Raw genomic sequence first — 21,052 nt, forward strand, 5'->3', positions numbered from 1 at the left:
ATGGAGACAAATCGGAACTATAAGGAGGGTGTTCTAATGTTTCTGAACCCAATTCCTTCAATGTTTTCATCGTAATCTAAACGGACTGTCGGTTTTCTTGCAGTTTTGATCTGTAGACAGGTTTGATCGTGTTATTTAGGAGGTTATTATACTATACCGCGTGTCTAGTGAGAAATCAATCGTGATTACCCCTCTCGTACCCTAAAACTCGGTACACAACACCTTCACCGCTCACAAAGTACTTCCTCCACTCCATAGACGCGCTTTTACTCTTCGGAGTTTCAGTTTCATCTGTGGTGAATAATCCGTGCAATAAATTTTTTCCTTCCTATTCAAACCATTGCGTGCAATTTCTGCTCAAAATTCAAAAGTCTCGGCATCCATCTGGATGAAATTTTGCGTTTACTGAGCCCGCTGAAGCCCAATTTTTCAGCCATATCGCGTACTGCCTTTTCGGAAAGCTCGAGTCTTAAAGAGGCATCCATCCCCGAACTACAGAGTCCCGGGTGTTTTTACGCTTCGTAACATCCATATTAAAAAATTTGGGTCCATAATCAACCACCCTCGTAAATTTCATTTAAGAGAAAAAACAATTGGTACAGGGAAAGGAATAGCTAGGACACAGATAGACTAAAGTTTCGCGACATTTTAAATTACAAAATAAATATTGATGTTATCGTTCGAATCAATATTTTTTTACAAATTACACAGGCAACGTCCTTCAAGTTTTCCTGATTCAATGCACTTAGATTTCTATTTATGGGTTTATTCAAAGATAAAAAATGCATAAGACAAAAACAGATTCGATAAAAAAACATGATTTCTAATAACAAATATAGAATTTGAAAAATTTATGGAGAAATATTCGGTGAAACTTGGAAATCACCCTATTGGGAAGTTCATCATCATTCCATACAAATCCAGATACGCCTCTATTAGTTCCTCTCAATATTCTCGAATTCCCTCTAATATAAACGACGACGTTCAAACGAGAAACGTTCCTTGTTCGATTCCCAGTTATCCTTATGTATCATTAGGCAATCAAACAGAAGGATGATCAATAATTTTCGTTTTTGTGAACCGCCGACAAAAGTTCAATCCTCTTTATCGTACCAAATCTTGTGGCCATTTGAAATACACACTACAAGTATAATTTTTATTTTACATTTGGATAAGGCGACAACATTATTATCAAACATAAAACAAGAAAAAGCCTTCGACAGGGTATAAGGCGGTCGTTCGAGACGTAAAGATTAACTTCAAATTCAACGTGTCCTAAAGTAAAAAATCGGTTTCAAAATCACTCCCTATCTTGTGCGATGATCTCCTGGATGTACAAAATTTTGTTAATGCTTTAGGATAAAGTTTATGGTCTTCAGGCGCCAGCCATATCTCAACGCATTACTACAGATGGAAGGAACGTTGAAGGGGTCTCCAATGTCAAATACATGGAAAGCCACCTCACCAAGCAATTGGACGTTTGAAGAGAACATTAGATGTGAAACTAAATCGGCCCGTGCAATTTTTCAAATCTAAACTTAAATCTAGAACAAAGAATGATAAAATTTTATATTTGGTATGTTGTACAAAGCTGAGGACCGCTACACAATATATAATTTGATATAGACAAATACTAATAATACAAAGGCTGTAGGAAAAAATGGAGTAGTCTTATACAGAGGTGACAAGATGCATTCCTGGGGAATGCCAGCGTCGACATCAAACCATTCTGAGGTGTGTCTATCTAAAGCGACCTGGATGGATCCGTCTTTAAGAAAGCTATCAAACATATGATAAGTAATGAAGACAAACCGTATGATTACAATTTATTTAGTAAGTTGTCATGCCAAACCCTGTCAAAATCCTTCGATTGCTCTATAGCTTATACGTTAATGATATAGACCAGAAGGTCCTCTACGTTTACATAAGCAGAATTGATGATCGCTGATGATGTTAGCAGATCTGCTGGTTAATGACTTTGGTAATGGCTGGGACTAAAACAATCGGATGACAAATATTGTAAACCGTCTTTTTCACATTTTTTTGTTTACTGTTGAATTTGTATATTATCCAATCCCTTATAGTTTTTGTTAAATTTTTCAGATACACCATCGTTCGCAATATCCCGAGAACCTGGGTTTGGTTTTCCCATAAGAGAAGGTATGCCGGTATCGTTGAAATGCGACGTCGACGCCAATCCCAAAGCTCAACCGATATGGCAAAAAGACGATGTTTTACCACCGGTACAACAGACTCTGGACGGCATGCTCAATTTTTCGGAAATTCGGAGAGAACACAGCGGATGGTACAAGTGCATAGCCAAACACCGGTTGGGAAGATTTTCCAGTATCGGGTACTTTTTGAATGTTCGATGTAAGTATTCAAAAACTCATTTATATCATCGATGTTTATTTTTTTTGTCCTAGAATCAGGAAAATCCTGATCACGAATCAGCTCATTAAAATTAACAGAATCCACCTAAAGGTCTAGACGACCTGTCATTTAGACTAATCGATAATGAGAAATAAAATATTTTTTACAAAGAAAAATTGATGTTTGGACCCCGCAAATAATCATCCCTCCAAATAAAATTTTTTCCTCGACGACCAAAATAAATAGTTGTAGAGGGTGTATTTAGTGGATAAATCGGTGAAGTTTCCTTAAAATGAGTTTAAGCGTCTGTGCCAGACATCGGTTAATTACGTGAAAAAGAAAATTATATTATTTCTCTCCGAAATCCGCTATTAAGGTACTTTTCACAGTCGCCCGGAATTTCATCAGACTAATGATCAGAAAAAAAACTTTCTTTTTTCGGTTAAAGAAAGCGACAAAGCGAAGAAATTAAGAAATCCAATTAATATACAGTGTAAGTCATTATTTAATATCGTTTAACAAAAACAGATTCGACGTTACTCCTACCTAATAGTTTTTGTTTTGTATTTTCAGACGACACCGATGTTACCCAAGAGCCGGAATTTGACATCGGTGAACTGAGTTCCACCGGGAAGCAATTAGAAGTTTCTTTAGGAGGGGCGGTCCAGCTAGCGTGTCCTCCAGGTATCAGTACAAGTTTACTTTGTTTGTAGGGGAGTTTGACCAGTTCGCGTCCCCTCTTCAAACCCCGAATCTCAATTATAAAGTTTCTGCATTTGATTGATCTGCTTTCATCGTAAATAGTTTGATAAGAAGGGATGATATCCTTTATATAATATTATACGTGTTCTTTACTACAACTTAACGTAGATATCTAGTCAATTAAATAGTTTCCGTGTACTCTCTCTCCGGTGATAATCAATCCCAATGGATTGATTGATTAAATATTGATACCTACCACAATAGCTCATCCTGAAGTAAAGTACGTTAATATTGTTAACTCGGAAGTGATAGGGATCAGTTCGGAAGGCAAATTTCCAAATTGAAATTCAGATATCGCTAATTGAGTTTGACGAAGGCACGGAAATTACTTTAACTCCATCATCCACGGCGTTATGACCGTATACAATGCTATTAATAAAATAAAAAACTGCTATCGACTATTTCCTTATAGTTTCCTCTACGAAAACTCGAGTTTCGATTGTTATTGTCACCCTGGGAAATGCGGAATGATACTTGCAGTCTCCCCGGCAGGTTTTGCATACTGATTAAAGGTCGATGGGGGAGAATCAGTGTACGGATGAAAGAAATGAGTTGGGGTTGATTACAAGTCAGAGGGAGTTCCGCCGAGAAAGGTTGATTTCTCTACTCAAATTGTTCGTATTATCACCGGGGGTTTTCCAATTAGTTTCGAGAATGTATTGCGTAATTTTGTGGCGAAATAATGGAGTTATAATCACATAATCATTTGTTGTAGAGTTTCCAATAAGACTAACGCCGTAGTCGTACTTTTCGGTGTTTTTTTTTTAAATCAAATCAATTACAATCGTTCAAAAATCTACGGGGTGAAAAATATTGAAAGATTTTAATTTTTAGTAAACTAAACAGCTTTTGGGGTGTAATGTGTATAGAGGTTTCCTCAGGTCTCCAGACCTGGTCCAGAGGGCGATGAAGGTCATTTTTATGGTACGAATCATGCATCTCTCTCAAGTGCTAAAAAAAGTATATATTCCAAATTATCGATGTTTCACACTGTATTGAGAGAAAAGTTAAGCGATTTTAGCATAATAAATTTCTTCTTGGAGGATATCTTTTTCTCGTTCTGCACACAAACCGGCGTAACTTAAAAAGGTTCCGGTTCCAATCGGACCGGAAAATCGTAAATCAGTCGATGTCAGATTCAGATCGTCTTTTTATCGAACGGAATATAATAAAATATTTTTATTTTTCTGTGCAGAAAGTTACCGAACGATGCAGCGGAATTTACTTGAAATATCACCATGAAGAAAAATTTATTTTGAATAAAGTTGATATAAGAAAACGACAGCATCTTACAAATTCTTCAGAACGATCTTATAAAGAATAGTTTTTGCGAAAATTTATGTAATAAATTCGAATATCACCATCACCGAACACCATAAACAATCATTCTTGGTTATCGTCTAAAGTTTAGAAACACAGTTCTTATGGTATCTGCCACTCACTCCGAAAAAACATTTTCAGTCGTGATTTTTTAATTTTTGTTGGAAATTTCCTGCCCTTTTCTATCCATTTCTGACTTTTTTCGAAGCCTCGAACGTATTAATTCGATAAGGTACAGGTCGTGAAGCAAGATCCAGGAGATTTCGACCGCTCCGAGAATCGAACTTACATCGAAAAAAACATTTTGTTGGAGATTTCCTGCCCGTTTCTATCTATTCGAAGCCTTGATGTGTTATAAGATAAGATAATATAAGATATTTATTTATTTTTCTTATGGTATAGGAACCACGGGTTGTTGGACGAGAGTTGAACCGGCAACTGGTATGCTAGAACCATTGGGGGCGTCGCAAGAATTAAGACTCGATAATGTGATTTATCAAGAAGGTGGCGAGTACCGATGTGTCGGACCTACCAAAGAAGCTACTAAACGATTAGATTCATTGAGAAATTCGATGTCGATTCAAGTAGTTGTTTCCGGTAAGTTTTATCGTATTTTTAAAAACAGAAAAACGTTTTTTTTTAGTGTAATTTTCGTTGAAAAGAAAAGAGGAAAGTATCTTGTTTTTTACGAGTACATTTATCAGACTAAAAGAGATTGACCTACTCCTAATTCTTCCAGTTTCTCTCCTTCCTTTTGAAACGAACACAATGAAAATCCACTGTCGTTCTTTGTAAAAATAAATTTCTTAACTATTTATTTGGCGAGCTAAATCTAGTTAACTGACATTATAAATCTACTTTTTCCTATAAGGGAATGTCATTAAATCGTTATCCTTATATCGAAATATTTTTATTAGTATTTCGAGTAACGAGCTGTGAAATGATACTAATTAAATGACGGATTCATCATTATTTCGTCCCCATGAAATTTCGCTAAAAAATTAATTAGCTGTTTCCAATTTCACGAAATTTGACTTCGTAAGTTACTTCCATAGAATCTCATAGACGGGGAACTGATAATATTGAATTTCTAATGTCAGTTTAATGTGTTTAGTGATGATGGAGCTCCAAAACCAAAACAGTTAATTGTTTCGTTAAGGTTCTTGGTCAATTATCGGATAAAAACGTTAAGCAAATAGGCAAATTTGTTCCAGTGCACTTTTAGAAGACGTGATCTGCAGTTTCTTCCTCCTCCATCCAACAGAATAAATCTGGATTATCCATGATGTTTGTGAACCTGCTTTACAATCAAATCATTGAGGGATGTAATAGCAACACTTCTGGCTACACAAAGAATGGATTCTGGCCGAGAAATTCCGGTTCGTCGTCTTTACCTCTGGTCAGTACCAGCACATCGTTTTAGTTGTTATATGGAAGCTCTGCTGTCTAACCAGATTGGAATTACTGTCGAGTATCCAAGTTCGACTTGAAAGACAGTAAATCTGTTTCCCGTGCCGCCCAAATCAGATGTATACCAAGTGACTCAATGTTTTTATCAGTGATGAATGCATAATCGACCGTGGGTGGAATTTGTTCAGTGCCCATGAAAATTCACATCCACCATCAAAATTTTTTGCCCAGCCAGTTACTTTGTAATTTATTTTCTTCATGATTTGGAATTTTTTCGTTCCAAAAGTAGGACATCAAGGGCTCTTGTGATACTAAGACACACAAAGGGCTGAATTATGTCCAATCACACTCGTATTTTTATTTTTTTCGTACTTTTTGCATACCCATAGAACGGAGGAGACTTTGTATTCAAAGTTACCATCAATATTTCATCAGATGCTGGGTTTGTTTTGGGTTAATCTTTAGTCCTTCGGACATGAGGTCTTGTTTGGCAACGGCGTCCTTTCCCAGGCAAAAAATAACCAAGTAATCAGCATAAGCCACAATAATAAATACTGAGTGTTGTAATTTTTTCGTGGCTCCTAAATTAGTGTATGAGAGAAATTTTCTATTTTCTCCTCCATATAATTTGAAAAACACGTTTAATTAAGGTTTAACTAGAAGATTTTTACGAAATTAAGTCATTTTGTACGAAAACAAAGTGTATTTTTGTAATTATTAGCTTTCGATTCATAGAAATAAAGTTTAAAGTTGTATTACAACAACAATTTTTCAGTTTATATATTTAAATTGTAGAGCTTGTAGTGGAATTACGTTAATTATATCAAAACATTTCGAAAACGAATTTATGCTTAAATATTCATTCCACGAATAGTCCAACGACTAATTACGAATAGAAATTGAATTAAGCTGTAATTCAACTTGTGCATATCATGTATAAGTTTTTTTTTTCAAAATTGATACACTATAATTCAATTTTCTGAAAATTTAATTATCTTATTGTTTAATACGAACAATATATGAGGTAGGTAAATTTTAACGTTATCATAGAGGTAAATTAACTATCTATATTAGTGATTTAATCACTAAGTTCATTAATTAATTAGTATTTGTTTTATGCAAACTATTGCTTAGTGTTTGGCGAATTTGAAACAGAAACTTGCAAGTTTTCCTAATTTATTTTCAAATATCTGCAGCGTATGACGCAATCATGACTTTCCACAAAGTTTGAAAACAGAAAATAATCAAAGAGAGTCAAATCTATCGAATGTACCAATAAATACTAATACAGTTTGATGAACGAATGAATAGTTACGAGGATTGTTATTTAAGTTTTAAAATATGGCAACACTGATGTGAATCATCATCATTAAGTTTGACATTTTTAATAGTGAACGTACTCATATGAGTGTTTAACAACTACCCATCTTGGTCAAAAGATGGCATTAAACACGTGCGATGATTTTCTACTTTCGACTTTCGACGTGGATTGAACTAAATCGCTTCAGCTTTTGGTGATGAACTACCATCTTGAATTGGTTAGGAGGAATGTTGAAAAACCACCCACAAGTACTAGATTCAAATAATTTTTCGTCTATTGACGTTAAAAAGTTTAAGACCATGACCTGGTTAGCTTTTCCGAGAGCATCGGTTTATGGTAGTTTTCAGCGAGACTCGATGGGTCTATTTATATGTCTTACCTATGAATTATGAAACCAAAGCTACCAAATAGTAATTTTTCAAAAAAATACGCTCCCCAATAAAATGAACGCACACTTTGTTGGCCGTTTCATTTGCTATTACAAAATTAGTAATAAAAAAAATCACATCCGTTTGCTTTTGTCACGTGATTTTCCCTAATGCTCCCAATAAAAAGGCTTCATTTTACAAATAAAAAACACAGAAACATCACGAAAACAAAAAATGGTACACACGCCAAAAAAAAAAAATAAAATTTTTAGGTTAACGGCGGCAACGTCAAATTTATGAATCGTCGAATGTCAAACTTCAAACGTCACCGGCAAACGAAAAAGTCAAATCAAGGCTAGTCGATCTGAGAGTGAAACTCTTGATGTATAGTTCGATCTTTTTAAACATATATTCTAAAAGAGTTGTGAAAATTTTGAGAGATTTTGGGATATTTTGACCTTTGCTGTCGCCCAGAAGCCTGCTTGTTCATTTATAAATTGAAATAATTTTGAATTGAGTACATGGAATTTATAAAATATGACCTTTAAACTTTGTCGAAATACTTGAAATTGAGTGATTTTCAATTTATTAAATTCCGTCTATTTAGGAACAAATCAAACAGTAGAAACAGTCGACAATGGAAGTTCGAGAAATAAATTTCTCACATATTTAATCGAATTAATTTAATTGCGAAAGTTCAACACAACAATTCCAAGAGATTTTCAATTCGCATTAAACTGTGAGAAGGTATACGATTCATGTTAATCGAAATTCGCCACTACAATTTTAATTGATTTTGTTGTTTCACTCACTAATTTAGATTAACGTCATTATAATGTAAAAACCAAAAAACGATGTTTGTCCATAAAATATGGTTCCCATGGAGTTATGTAGACTGTTGGGAGGGATTTGACGTGCAGCTTGGCACACCAGGTGCAAATTACGCTTTGAGATTCGTGTTAAAAATACGAGGTCTATGGGGAAGCGGCCCACGAATTTGTTCATGTCTATGAAACCGTAATTTTTGCAGACGAGACAACCAGAAAAAAAAACAATCTTGTCAGTGGAAACATCCAAGCTGAAAAAGTTTGAACAAATTCCTAAGTTTCCTCCAGGACAACGCGCGTCCGCATACCGCCCGTGTCACGACTGATTTCATAACAGATTTGAATGAAAAGCTCCTTTACAGCCCAGAACTGTCTCTTGGTGATTATCGTCTCTTCCGTTAAATGCATTTAATTAGACGGCGATTAAGTAAAAAAATCGTTTTTCCCCAAACATTCAATACAAATAAACATGTTTTCCATTTTCGAATACATTACAATAAATAATTGGGTTGACAACATCGTCAATTATAATGTACCAAAAAAAACTAAATTGTTCTTATGATTTATGGGAGAAAATGGAAAAATCCATTCTTAAAGTTTACTTTGCTCGAATGGAAAAGAAAGGTGGAATTTAGAATAACTGTACTTAATTATGAATTTCGAAGAGTTTCTATTTGAACATTTCGCAATTATTCATTCAACTTCTTGGGAGTTGTTGAATTGAGTTTTTATATTTTCGAGACCTTTGTAATTTATCTCTCTTTGTATATTAATTTAAAAAGTTGCGAATCTCTAAGGGATTTACCACAGGACTGAACTAGTTGAATATTTTACTCAATATATTTATTACCCATATACCGGGGGAGGACAAAATATATTGCCTCAAAAAAATAGCTGAAATGGAAAAATATCGAAAAATTCTCGGTTAGAAACTCTTAAACTATGAACATTAAAATGATTTTTAACTAAGTTTCCAAATCATCTACTTTCATTTTAAACCATGACTAATATAAATCGGGGTTTTTCCATAACCTAAGCTACTTTTATAGATAATTTTATAGATGAAATTTTATCAACAAAATTTTCAAAAATATATAGGAGTTTGTCATCAACTTGTGTTGTGCCATTTTAGAGTGAAACTACATGTTTTGAAAATGAAAAAAATCCACTAAACAATCAATCATTTACTGGAATGTTTGCAAAAAACTGCTCCAAATATCAATTCCTTCGACTTAGCTATAAAATCAGTTTGGCGAAAGATCCTCTAGGAAAAATAATATAAAATGAAAGTCTATTACATCCCCAGAGAACAAGTACAAATATTTTTGTAAAATTTCGAAAACTTATTGAATCATTCGCAGCAAGTTTTTAACTTACGCCTATTCAATTATATTTAACAATCGATCTCGAAATTTATTATATAGATGTAGAGGTTGATTCTAAACAACTTTTCATCATATTTTTCCCATAAGAGATAATTTTATTTGCAGAAAAATAATGCCTTTCGGTCCAAACCCTTCCGGTCTACGTGGATGATCCCAGAAGGACCTGTCCTGACCTGGAGATAACGGTAGTTGCTTGAAAAATACCCCACCACGTTATTTAGTATTTGCTTGGGGTAGCTATCCATGGTGAAAGGCTTTAGTCCAACCTATATACCCCTTCTCTATCAACAGTAAATAAATTTTTGTGCTTTTTTAGTTAGACCAGATATTTCTGGAACCATCCTCGTATATAGAGCAATAAATTCACGGTTCACAATAAATTTTGGACTGTTAAGAAACGACTGTAAATTTACTAAATAAGAAGCGTTAGGCCCTTTGGGAGGAATAATTTCTCAAAAAAAAATAGTAACAAACTATTTTATATCTTTTATATTTTATAATTATGGAAATCAACCAAAACTTTTTATCTCGTCAATAAAAATGATTCCTCGGTTTCGGAAACAACTTTCCACTATCGATTCTATATCCTTACAGGATTTTTTTTCTTTTAATTGTACGAATAGTCTTGTCGTTTCTCTCCTAATAATATCTTTTCAGATCAGTAAAATGGCGGAAGATTTACACACGTTGAGATATAAAACGTTCGCCTTGTTTCCCGCGGTGTCGCCTCAAATTTTCGAATGAATTCGTTCTCTCTTATCTCTTCCTCTTCCGCACTAACGCGTCTTACGAAAATGGGGAGGAGGATTAACGATAAAAGGGGATTTCGGGAAACGGGACTTGTTAAAAACGAATGAGATTCGCGGTGATAACGTTCATATTAATTAATAATACGAAAAGAACGTCAAAATTTTATATTACAGCTTCTATATCCACGGAGATTTTTACGTTCAAATAACATGTTGCTGTACTGTAGCTCGAAATCAACACAGATGTAGTACCATTGACATTTGACATTTTGTAGGTATTTAAAAGATGTTTTCCCTGGTCTTATTCTGGTTTAGTTTCCTACCCTACCATGAGGAAAGCTTCTGTCGTTTCTTGTGCTCTGGTGACCACAACTGCGTGATCATCGGCATAAACAATAAAAAAGACGAAATTTCACTGGACTATTTTTATATTTTATCGTTGAACTTATCCAAAATGCAGCCGAAGAAGATGAAAAAGATCTTTTGATATGTAAATGATTTCTAATTGTAAATTGGTTGATAATATGGCAAACTAAGCAAAAAAGCGCTACTAGAAATTCTTCTTTTATAAGTCTTGAACGAAAATTGAATTTCTGATACATGCATGCTGGTCTTTCATCTTGTCTGTCAGTGGATATTATCTCGAAATACAATATAGGAAAGTTTGGCTTGTGAAATATTGAATTACAGCAAACATGTTGACGTTTTTCGAAATAACGAAAAAATATAAGAAAGTATTCGATAATATAATAAAAAATGAAGTGTTTCGAAAAGAAGATAATAATTTAATAGTGGTTTTTATAATAACATTTGTGAAGTGGGTCGCAGTTGTTGGATTATATCCAAATGACGATATTATATATAATATATATATATATATATATATATATATATATATATATATATATATAATATATTATTTGAAAATCCGTAAAAGGGTGCAATCTTTTGGCGTCCTACCGTCGCTATATTTTTAAATAATTTCTAGTAGACTAAAATTTGACATGAGATAATTCAATTAACCAATCAACTAATTAATTTAAAATTTAGGTAATAATTTTATTTTTTATTTTTGGAAAACTGTGAAAATGTATTTATTCTAGTCGTGTTTGGGTTCTCTCTTTCGAAGTTTCTCTTTACGTTCGTTTCTTGAAAACAAAACCTTCCGAATATTCCGAGAGCGTCTCATAAACATTCCAAGTTAATTAACATTCGTTGAATAATTACCAAAATGCGCACACTAATGAATTTTAAGGTAGAACAAATCTCGAGGTACATTCGTAATTAGAACAAATATTAGTTTTATACTCGAATCAAAATTGAAATAAAAAATTGACAATAGAAACAAGGCAAGTATCGTTTTAAAAAATAATATTACCAAAAAGAGATAATCACAATATGAGGATACAGAAGAAAAAAGAACGAACCAAGTACCTTGTGAAACTCTGGACTATCTTGATCTATGTTTATTTTAGATTTGGTGGCAATTTTTTCAAATTATACATATATCCTTAATAAAATATATTCTTACCAATGATGATTTAGCACTTACCTGAAACAAGAAAAAAAATATTAATAACAGTAGAAGTAGAAATAAATTATTTTATTGTATCTAAATCTAAATAAATTTATTCTTATTTTGATGTTCATGATACAGGGTGATCTATTGATTAATATAATTAAGCAAATTGTCAGTGTCAATGTCATATTTTGATAAAATATTAAATAAAAGTCGATAAGTCAAATTTATTTTGATAAAAACTTGAAGAAAAGTCGAAAAGTCCAATTTATTTTGATAAAAACTTGAAGAAAAGTCGAAAAGTCAAATTTATTTTGATAAAATCTTAAAAAAAAGTCGAAAAGTCAAATTTATCTTGATAATGTCTCAAAGAAAAGTGGAAACGTCAAATTTATTTTGATAAAAATTTGAAGAAAAGTCGATAAGTCAAATTTATTTTTATACAAACTTGAAGAAAAGTCGAAAAGTCACATTTATTTTGATAAAAACTTGAATAAAAGTCGAAAAGTCAAATTTATTTTGATAAAATATTAAATAAAAGTCGATAAGTCAAATTTATTTTGATAAAAACTTGAATAAAAGTCGAAAAGTCAAATTTATCTTGATAATGACTCAAAGAAAAGTGGAACCGTCAAATTTATTTTGATAAAAACTTGAAGAAAAGTCGAAAAGTCAAATTTATTTTGATAAAAACTTGAAGAAAAGTCGAAAAGTCAAATTTATCTTGATAATGACTCAAAGAAAAGTGGAAACGTCAAATTTATTTTGATAAAAATTTGAAGAAAAGTCGAAAAGTCAAATTTATTTTGATAAAATATTAAATATAAGTCGATAAGTCAAATTTATTTTGATAAAAACTTGAAGAAAAGTCGAAAAGTCAAATTTATTTTGATAAAATATTAAATAAAAGTCGATAAGTCAAATTTATTTCGATAAAATCTTAAAGAAAAGACAAAAAGTCAAATTTATTTTGATAAAATCTTAAAGAAAAGACAAAAAGTCAAATTTATTTTGATAAAGACTGTGTTGTTTTATTTATGGTACGGAGATCTGGGAAAAAACCCTGAGTTCAAAGAAATAATGCAAAACGATGACGATGATACAGAAACAAGATGCAATGAAGATTTCCAGATAGCTCAAATATAGGACGTGACAATAACGGTGGACAGAAAAAAAATCATTAAAGACTAATTATTTAAGGTATTCAGAAATCACAAGTATTTAAATCTGGATAGGATATTGACAAAGCCAATGTTGGGGAGTAATCCATTTAAATGTTGCATACAAGTCCGACTGAAATGCAAGAAGCATGTATGGTATTGAAAGCGATGTTTTCGAGAAAACTGGTATAAGAAATTTCATTTATCGGCTGGGGAAGACTCAATTTTAGTCACCACTTTTTAAGGGGTAGGTTGAGGACATTTTGTTATAGGAAATACCATACGAGCAATCGCCTCCCGGATTTTGTCGTACGAATTTAGAAACACCCTGTCTATTCCTAATCTAAATGAGTCAAACTACAAAATGGAAAATTCTTCCTAATTTTTATTTTCTCTTTTTCCGGTTGTTAGGGTGTCTTAGTATACGTAAATATCTTGATTTATACCTTCATTACTCACCGAAATGAAAATTGTAAAATATAATTGGTATTCCACTTTTTTCTTTTTCTAAAATTACTTTTTCAAGATAAAAGCACTTTGCAAAACGTCAAAGCAACTTTGGATTATGTTACGAATTTAACGGGGTTTTATCGGAAAAAGCTTTTCTTTTATTTCCAACAGATGTAGATTAAAGTTAAATTAGGAAAGGCCTTGATAAATGGCGTCAAAGATCAAAGAAACGTGATAATCAGTTACGTTGATTGAACAATCCAAAGGGAATTCAAAGCGATCTTAACGTGATTTGTTACCTGTAAATGAATTATGATAAATGGAAAGTAAAAGTGAAAATAAAATTTGAATACGTAATTATATTTTTAATCAAAAAGCAGTACCGGATTTTTTTTACTATTACTCAAACAGTTGTTATCATCGACCGAAGATTAATGAGTGGTATGGGTATAAAACCGCCCAGAAAGCTCCTTTTCCAACATCGTACATCGTTTTTATTGACATTCCACTTTTAGATTCCTTCCATTCCACCGACGTAAAATGTTATGGTGATGAGAAGTTGCGATCGTATTTTTTTTTATATTCGCGTTGATGAGTTTGAACCTACTCCATAACCTCATTTATAACTAACGGTTTACGTATGTAGAATTTGTACGTGAATAGAATTCTTAAGGTCGAAACGTCGAGTTTCCACCTACTTTGATATCTAGACAATTCGACTGGGAAAGTATTTTTAAATTTTGTTAATTTCTTATTTTCTTTTGATATGTTTTAGATCTCTTCTGATTTAAAACTAGTTTTTTTATAATTTTTCAAAGACAGATGAAAATTTGACGTTTCGATTTTATATTTATCATGTTTTGAAATATTTATCGTCTTTAAAAAACGATAAAAGAAACTAATTTTAAATCGGAAAAGACTTAGAATCAACAACTTTTAGACGCATAAGTATATTTGAAAATACGTTTGATTTAGAATTTCCAAAACCGATTCTAAATCTTGTCTTTGAACCAAATACAATATTTTAATATGAAAACGAATTCGCGAAACGTGACGCATGTAACCTGCATACAAACCACAAGAACTGCAAGGGGATTATATAAATATTAAGCCCTAAGGGATGAGGTCCCCGAAGGGCGGTTATGTCGTTAGGAGAATGGAGGCAAAGCTTGGGTAATCACTTTTTGTTGCTTAAATTTTTTAAACTTTTGGTTTCGAGTTAGTATCTTCTATTTCTGAATCGTTGACGAGTTTTTTAAACCGTAGGAATGGAAAACAAAAATGTCTTAACAATTGGAAACGAGAGGAAGCTTATAAAAATAATAAAAACTCATAATAATGCTTATCTTGGATACGAATTATAAATGTTTTTATTGCAGTCGATTAAGAGAGAAGGTACAGAAACAGGAGTGTCACTACAAATTTTTGTATAGACTGAAGCAAGACTTTTACTTGATTTTTTAATTTTTCCTTAGATTTCAAGGCATAAACCTCTATTACCTTGTCCAATAATCCTTTTCACATATCTATGCCCAAATCATCTCATTTTGATCTTTTACGATGACTGATGGATATTTATACAGATCCTTCAGTTTCAGGTTGATTTCTTCTTCTGTAAAATTCTTGATTTATGGTTATTTCCCCAAATGTTTTCCTCAAAACTCCATTTTCTATATTATTGTTGATCGTATTTTTATTTTGGCTGTTTTAGAAAATTTCTGGCATCTTATTAGTTTACTTAATGATCCCATGGCTTCACTTATTTTTACTGTTATTTCATTTATTTTCCTTCTATTCTTTGCTTTGCTGCCCTTTTTTAGTTTATATTTCAAACAAATTCCTTCAGTTGGAAAAGGATAATGAATAGATTTAATTAAAAATCGGGACGAAAATGCATTTTTGTAACAAAATTATCTATATTCAGATGTAAGAAATGCTTAGCATCGTCGGTGCAAATCAATCTTGGTACTTATTATTTCCAGGTTAATATTTATTGAGCTTTTCCTCGCTTTCTTTATTTGTTCATCTATTAAATTTTTTTTTTATCTAGAAAATATTTGATACTCCCAACAAGAAACCATGTTGGATTTTCACAATTTTGAATATTATGCTTAAGGATCTGGACGAGGATCATTTTTTTTGCTCTATAAGAAATTTTTCAATTAGGACTAAATTTAGTGAAATTCGTGAATTCAATCGCGCAATTTTCATCAGTTGGTGAAATTGTCAAACACGTTTACTGCCAAATATATTTTCTTTTCGAAGTCGATGGAAAGTTTTTTGATAAAACTTGTATTCTTCATTTGAAATTAAATTCTCGTATGTCTGAAAATGATATTGAAACAGGATGTTTATTTGCGGAAACAGAAGATTTGTATTGTTGCAATCACGATGTTGAATAAGATAATTACATAGGGGTTGTGAAATGATTACAATACGATATTGAATTAATTGATAAATTAAAATTCATAAAGCAACTATAAATTTATTCGGTATTTATAAATTACCAATTGATATGATGGAATTTATGTTATAACGTGTGTTTATTGTGATTTTGGCAGTTATCGCAGCGTATTTTCGATTAATTAAATCGAAATAATTAGAAGCATTATCATAATATGTAATTTTTTAAATTAATTGAACACGAACACGAAATATGTAGAGTGGCTATAAAACATTATAATAATAAATTTAAACGAATTAAATTTACGATTGTGGACTCTCCCGTGGAGGTTCACCTAGACTATTTTGGAAATCACGAGATTATACAAAATTAAAAGATTGATCGATTGATCCAGCATTAAACAGTCCAACTCCACGAGGAATGTAGAACTATATATAAAGAAAAAAAAAACAATTTAGAAATCTGGTGATTTTAAATGGTACTCACATGATTCTATTGAAAATACACTCTATTTGATAGAAATATTCATAAAAAATTACTTGTTGTGTTTAATTAATTTTGTTTCGAGAATTTCGAAAAAATATATCGTCTACTTTTCGGATTATTTTGTGTCTATTCCCCCACGTCTATAAATAATCCTTAATAAATATCCCAGTTAGGGGGATAGCGATTCCAATCTCAGTTTTCGTCGTTTGGACTCTTCTCTCTTTCTTTTTGGGAAATCGAAAGAATTATCACCACATGACATTTCGTAATGACTATCGATAAAGGCGGTGAATAATAGTAGCCTTATTTGTTAGTGCTTTGAGGTTATTCTATGTATAAAATGCATTTTGTGTTGTGTGTGTGCGAAAAAATGGGACAAATCTTTTTATGGCACGAAATTTTAATATTTTTTTCCGCATATTTCTTTTTTCGTTAATCCACAATCTGTATCCCGTTTTTAATTAATAAACCTGTCGATGTTTCGTCGAAACTCGAATGTTTTAAGCTTTAATCAAGTTTTCCGACACAGCTTCCATTAATAATGATTACAACTACTATACGACCGACTCGACTATTCAAATTACGAGCTTGTTCGAAAATAAAAATATCGGAGTAATTTTTCTTTCAATATCCTCGTTAATATTCATACCCCTTGTGCGCTTCTACTATCGACCTTTTCATCTGGTTTCGATGCCGTTAATCAACCCCTTTGTCGGGGTGACTGATGCAAATGTATATCTATCAGCAGGACAATGAATTGGTCGATGTGTTCCTTTATACACTTCCGAAATTTACACTTGATTGTGTTAATTTGCATTTTTATAGTTTCAATATCACCACTCATTAACTTATAAATTTGATATTATCGGTCATAATACAAGGGTTGGTACAAAAGTTTATTGTTTTATTGATTCCTCCATTACGATCAATATACTTTGAAACCAAATGTCGATTGAGGTACCTCCAAAATATATTATTTGATGGTATTCAGGTGAAGAAGAAATCATTGGGTACCAAACACTCATAAATTCGATTTTTTGACTGTTAAAAAACGTTTTTCTTTGAACTGATTGTCAATGAGGATTTGAAAGAATTGACAGTTCTACGTTGGTCTAATGAAAGCCAAACAATATTTTTTTTAATAATTATTAAAATACGAGTACGTCTCTGTTAACGATATTGATCGGTCTCCAACCAATTATAATCTTTGTAGAACATGTTTATCGTTTTTGTTATTCCATTACAGTTTAATCACTGCTCGCTCATTATTTCATGATGCTCGTTAAACTGAAGGGCGTATATTTTCTCGAGAATAAAATTAAAATGGAAACAATACCACCACCATAACGTTTTAATTGGTATTATAGCCATACGAGTGCTTTTAATTGTATCTTGTTTAGACACTTATGGTTCCTATTTGGTTTTTCTTTTCACCTTTCTTTTTTTTTTCTCTTTCTATTACATATATTTTAGCGGTCCCCTCGTATTTTGGTTCAAGAAAAACGAAAAATCATCCGATTTCAATGAATTTTTTTTTATAAATCATGGGAATAAAAATAAATGGAAACTTATATTGATTTCAGGCCTTTAAATGTTCATCAAAATGCACTCAGTCGTGTATAACTTTTTTTCCAAATAATCAATTGAAGTTGTTATATATTTTTTCATACTACCTAATCCTCTCGTCCACTAAAATATTTATGGGTAAAGCCCCCGCGATTTTCTGCAGTGCTATTGCCGATACAATTCGCTATGCGCTGCAAAAACCTAACCTAACCTAACCATTTTTTTAATGGTGAAAATTTTCAATTTTCCAAAAATTAACTTTTAATATTGTACAATTCATTGCAATAAGTGATTTTAAAAAAGTTTTTGTTGATATAATTCAATGATTACTTAATAAAAAAGATACAAACTATTATATGTGAAAAAAGGTCAATTTTAAACGAAAATTTTAATATTTTTAATTGGAAAAACACGATAAATCAACATTTTCGTATTTTTTTCATGCAGATTATGAAAAAAATGTAACAACTTGATTTGATTATTTAAAAAAAAAGTTATACGTGAATGAGTAAATTTTCACGAACATTTAAAGCCCTGAAACCAATATAAGTTTACATTTTTTACATTTTACAAAAAAAATTCATCGAAATCGGATGATTTTTTGTTTTTCTAGAGCCAAAATACGAATAATTGTATTTTCTTTATTTTTATTTTATTTTTTCGTTTTCATTTTCTTAATTAGTCCTCAGTTCTTATAAATTCCAATAGATTCTTCTATGAATTTTGTATTTATAATCATTAATTGAAAATTTTGGCAGAAATGAAATTTCGTAAGGGCTCTATAAATAGATTTTGAATGTCGCCCGTCCACTTTTAGTGGTCGTCGCTCCGGTCAAAAAGACTTTCGAAATTCCAAACGGAATAATGGGACGCGGTTTTCGGTAAAGGCACTTCGTAACTTCATATACGCCGACGTTTATTCGGAGAAACTTGTGCGGAAAAACAATTTTAGTTGACGGTTTTACCAAATTGCGGAAATTGAAGATTTTCTCTCGCCCATTTCGAATTTACTAAATGTTACGACTTTTTGTGGACAAAACTACGTAGCACAATTGTAAAAGTTTTTGAGAGGTCGAAAATAGTTTATATAATGTGTCCCCTAATACGAGGTCTGGCTATTAAATAACGAGACTACACGCCTAGTGGGCGCCTAAGACGGTTTTATTTTCGCAACGTATCAACTCAATTTTTTTTTTAAGTTAAAAATGAAATTTCCACGAGACTTTTTCATTCTTATTGTCACAAGGCTGTTATTGTCAATGTTACTTTATAAACGCAATGTATAATGTGTAGATTTTAATATAATTCGGCAAGATACCTCAGAAAGAACAGATTCCAGTTAAATCTACAGATGGATCATTAAATTGTTCATCTGTTTTTTTTTTTAATTGGTGTCTTGGCGCTTCCATATTTTCGCACCGACAATGATTAATGACGCTCACATTTAGCGGGTCATTAATTCAATTTATCCTGTAATCAAAATATGTTTAGTTTTCAAAATACGATATGAATTAAGAAAATTGCGCTTGAAATGAAGCATTAGGCGAATTTAATTTGATACGAGGATTGATACTTAAGTTTGGAGATAGACAAATAAAAAATCGTTGTGGAAGGCATTTTGTACTGTCGCGTAAAACACGAATATGAAATGACGTAGTTAAAGTCAAAATCGTTACGTAATAAGGGACCAAAAAAAGCAGAAAATTTGGTGATCGTAATTTAAAAAACAGGAAGAGGATAAAATGACAAAAAAAGTGATGAAAGTGAACCCGAATACAAGTTTGCGTTGTTTTTGGATGAAGATTTAAAATCAGTTCATCTGGACTAAATGGAGACCATGAAACAGCTATGCTCCAAACTATCCAGGATTCTTCACCAAGTGTTTATGACGAGAATAGTAACGCTAAAAATACAATTCATAATATTTTTTTCTGAATATTGATGTCCTAAATCCTGGTACTCTCCAGCGTTCATCCATTTTATTTAAGATTGTATTGAGTGCTACGAACCGCGTCCACCATATAAGAGATTTTTCAACAAATTACGAACGTTCTGGTAGAAAAATGTTTGTTTCCTGATGCATCTAGGTTTATATAATGAGAACCTCGCAATTTCAAATATTCTTCGAAGATATCAAAAAACAAGACACGCTTGATACAAAATGTAAAAGAGTAAAAATATTTGACGGCATCCATCATATTCGGTCGAAAATCCAAGTAACCTACGGCTAAGCCGTTCGGTGGTTTGTTTGCGTTTACTTTGAAAGACAAACATATTGACCGTCTCCCGTATTGACATTGGCGTGAAGGATAAACATAGACATGTATCAAAGCTGTTCTGTTTATTCGGATATTGATGATTTATAACTAACTTCAACAAATCCGTCTTTATTTATTCAAATAAGTTTATTCGAACGAACTATCAGATAAAGAAGGGTCTAAATGGAATACGCGGTTTGTATAATTTCGGTGGAATATGCACCGTAAAAAGGGTTTCGACACAAAAAAGTAGTACGATTTTTCGTGAAATTTTGAATTAAGTTCCTAGATGAAATCTCCTATTAATTATAGCGAAAATATCTTATATAAGTAGTAATAAAACTTTCCGAAAATTTTATAAGTTTTCATTACAGCGGCAACTAATCCAATTTACAGGTGAAGGAGTCTTCAAAAAATCGATTTTGGCGTGCGAAAGATTTGCTTTTAAAGTAGTTAATTACTTTGAATTAAAAGAAGTAGTCTGCGGTAAAATTAAATTGATTCAACCGGCTGCCGAAGTGAATATTCTAATGTTAAAATGGACGTAGCATCAACAGAAAAAAAAACATTTCGTGGAGTTGATTAAAAATTTGAAAATCGCCTTATCACGATAAAAATAACATTTTGCATTTTAACGTATGTAACGAAAGTTATTCGAAAAAAATTTGTAGTTTGAAACAACGAAATAATATTA

The 21,052-nt window shown here is 32.0% G+C and overlaps 1 protein-coding gene across 3 annotated transcripts in view; it reads left to right on the top strand.

Annotated features, from left to right (window-relative positions):
• The window catches only part of LOC130892488 (titin), a 153,193-nt gene that overhangs the window by 113,567 nt on the left and 18,574 nt on the right, over window positions 1-21,052 (top strand). For all 3 annotated transcript variants that reach the window (XM_057797927.1, XM_057797928.1, XM_057797929.1), the window contains 3 exons: window positions 2,104-2,373; window positions 2,947-3,057; window positions 4,858-5,052. In XM_057797927.1, the coding sequence (XP_057653910.1) occupies window positions 2,104-2,373; window positions 2,947-3,057; window positions 4,858-5,052 (576 nt within the window). The remainder of the gene's footprint in view (window positions 1-2,103; window positions 2,374-2,946; window positions 3,058-4,857; window positions 5,053-21,052) is intronic.

Source organism: Diorhabda carinulata, chromosome 4 (genome assembly GCF_026250575.1).
Source record: "Diorhabda carinulata isolate Delta chromosome 4, icDioCari1.1, whole genome shotgun sequence".
Classification (NCBI taxonomy): domain Eukaryota; kingdom Metazoa; phylum Arthropoda; class Insecta; order Coleoptera; family Chrysomelidae; genus Diorhabda; species Diorhabda carinulata.